The 2004-nt window shown below is 42.2% G+C and overlaps 1 protein-coding gene across 1 annotated transcript in view; it reads left to right on the top strand.

Annotated features, from left to right (window-relative positions):
- Positions 1 to 546, top strand: part of LOC106013877 (synaptotagmin-10) — a gene marked incomplete at its 5' end in the record, with an annotated part of 9012 nt that extends 8466 nt beyond the window's left edge. The window contains 1 exon segment of the mRNA XM_013090676.1: positions 482 to 546. Coding sequence (XP_012946130.1) covers positions 482 to 546 — 65 coding nt within the window.
- Between the last annotated feature and the right edge of the window lie 1458 nt (positions 547 to 2004).

Below are 2004 nucleotides of genomic sequence, written 5' to 3'. Positions count from 1 at the left end.
CCCCACACCCCCTCCACGCTGGACAAACAACAAGCCCACGTGGTGGTTGCAAGACGTGATGCAAGGGCGTTCGTGGATCCCCGCTGTCAGTGCCAGACCGTGACGTGGCATGGCGTGACGTGACAGAGGACTTGTCACGTGAGGTGTCACGTCGTAAACGTGGCGCACCTGAAGCCAATCCGGACACCGGGTCAACAACGAGGCAAACAAAGCTTTTTCTAGCTCCCCGGGAGGAGATTCTTTTGGTCGTGTAGTTGTGCAATTCTCTATTCGTTGGTTTCTCTTCTTGTTGTTTGGGGTTTTTTCTAAATTATTTTTCCTAATTTTTTGGGGGGGTTTATGTGAAAAATCATTTGGTAAAAAAATCGAATGACATTTGACAGACGTGATTCAATTGTTCGATGTTGTGTTCTGCTGCAAAGACTGTGAGATATTCGGACCTAGTTCGTGCGTGATGAGCTGTGATGGTTATCTGTTAAAGCGTGGGCAGTGCTGGACATAACCAGCTCCAGAGGTGTCATCTCCGGCTCAGAGGTTGATGTGTAATGACTCGTCATTGCTTGCGGTCGGTCGCTACACACAGTCATACACTCTGTCACATTTAGGCCGGTCCATGCCTTGACATTATCGGTCAACAATGGCTAGTAGTATGACATGTTGTATTCTTAGGGGTACGTTTTGGAGCTCACGAAAAGTGATCACATCTCGTGTGTTTTGCTCACTGTTGGACGTCTGCATGTGGTACTTCCGGTTCCGCTGATTCTCCGTTTTTTGTTTTTACCCACGTATAAAGACTGGAGTTCACAGGAGACGCTCATATCTATGGCCTTTGAAAAAAAGAACTATTCCAATTGACTTTACAATCGACTTTAAACACCCTCCCATCTGACCATGTTTGGGGAAAATGTCTCAGACTTTGGAGTGGTGTGGAGATAACAGGTGGACAAAGATGTGATGACGTATACGTCCAAAGGCTGCAACATCAGAACTGCGATGACGTGTTTGTGTGACGGCTGTGACAGTGGATGTTTTATGGACGTGTACGTCTAATGGTTGTAACAGTTCGTGTTGTATTGACAATTTTGATATGTTCGTCTGTAGGCTGTATTTTAACAGTTATGTTATGTTATCAGTTAGCCTAACAACTGTAACAGTTATGTTATGGTAACAGTTAGCCTAACAACTGTAACAATTATGTTATGGTAACAGTTAGCCTAACAACTGTAACAGTTATGTTATGGTAACAGTTAGCCTAACAACTGTAACAGTTCTGCTATGCTAAAGCGTACGCTTAACAACTGTAACAGTTATTTTATGTTAGCAGTTGGCCTAACTGTAACAGTTACGTTATGCTAACATGTAGGCCCAACATCTGAATCAGTTATGTTATGTTAGGAGTTAGCCTAACTGTAACACTTATGTTATGGTAACACGTACGCCTAACAACTGTAACACTTATAATATGTTAACAGTTAAACTAGCAACTGTAACAGTTATGTTACGCTAACAGTTGGCCTAACTATAACAGGTACGTTATGTTAACACGTACGCCTAACAACTGTAACAACCGACAGCGTATTGACGTGTCGTCGTTGTTGTTGTTTGTTCTGATCTTCTGTTCCGAAGTTTAGCATTATTTGTTCATTCAGGGAAGTTCCTTTACACTCATGCTGCTTCTGACTTCTTGTGGTCTTGTGATACCTTGAGTTTTCTGACCCTTTGGTCTGCCTCTTGTTTCTTTCTGCTGATATTTCTGGTTGGTTCCTTTGTTTTATATGTAAAGGCTAAGATGTCACATTTTTATAAAGCAGAAATAAATGCATATTTTTGTCTTTGAAGACGTAATCTGTACTTCCCTGTTCCCACCTCTTTTTTAAATGGCTGTTTCTCTAGACTTTTGCAGTTTTCCCCAATTATTTTATTGTAATGCATAGCCTAGGCCCGTAGCAAAATCCAAGTAGCAAAACCCCCAAAAAGTAGAAAGTGGAGAATCTGTATCCCCCC

Source organism: Aplysia californica, unplaced genomic scaffold, assembly GCF_000002075.1.
Source record: "Aplysia californica isolate F4 #8 unplaced genomic scaffold, AplCal3.0 scaffold01411, whole genome shotgun sequence".
NCBI classification, from domain to species: domain Eukaryota; kingdom Metazoa; phylum Mollusca; class Gastropoda; order Aplysiida; family Aplysiidae; genus Aplysia; species Aplysia californica.
Note: the sequence above shows the minus strand (reverse complement) of the source record. Positions and strands in the feature narration are given on the sequence as shown.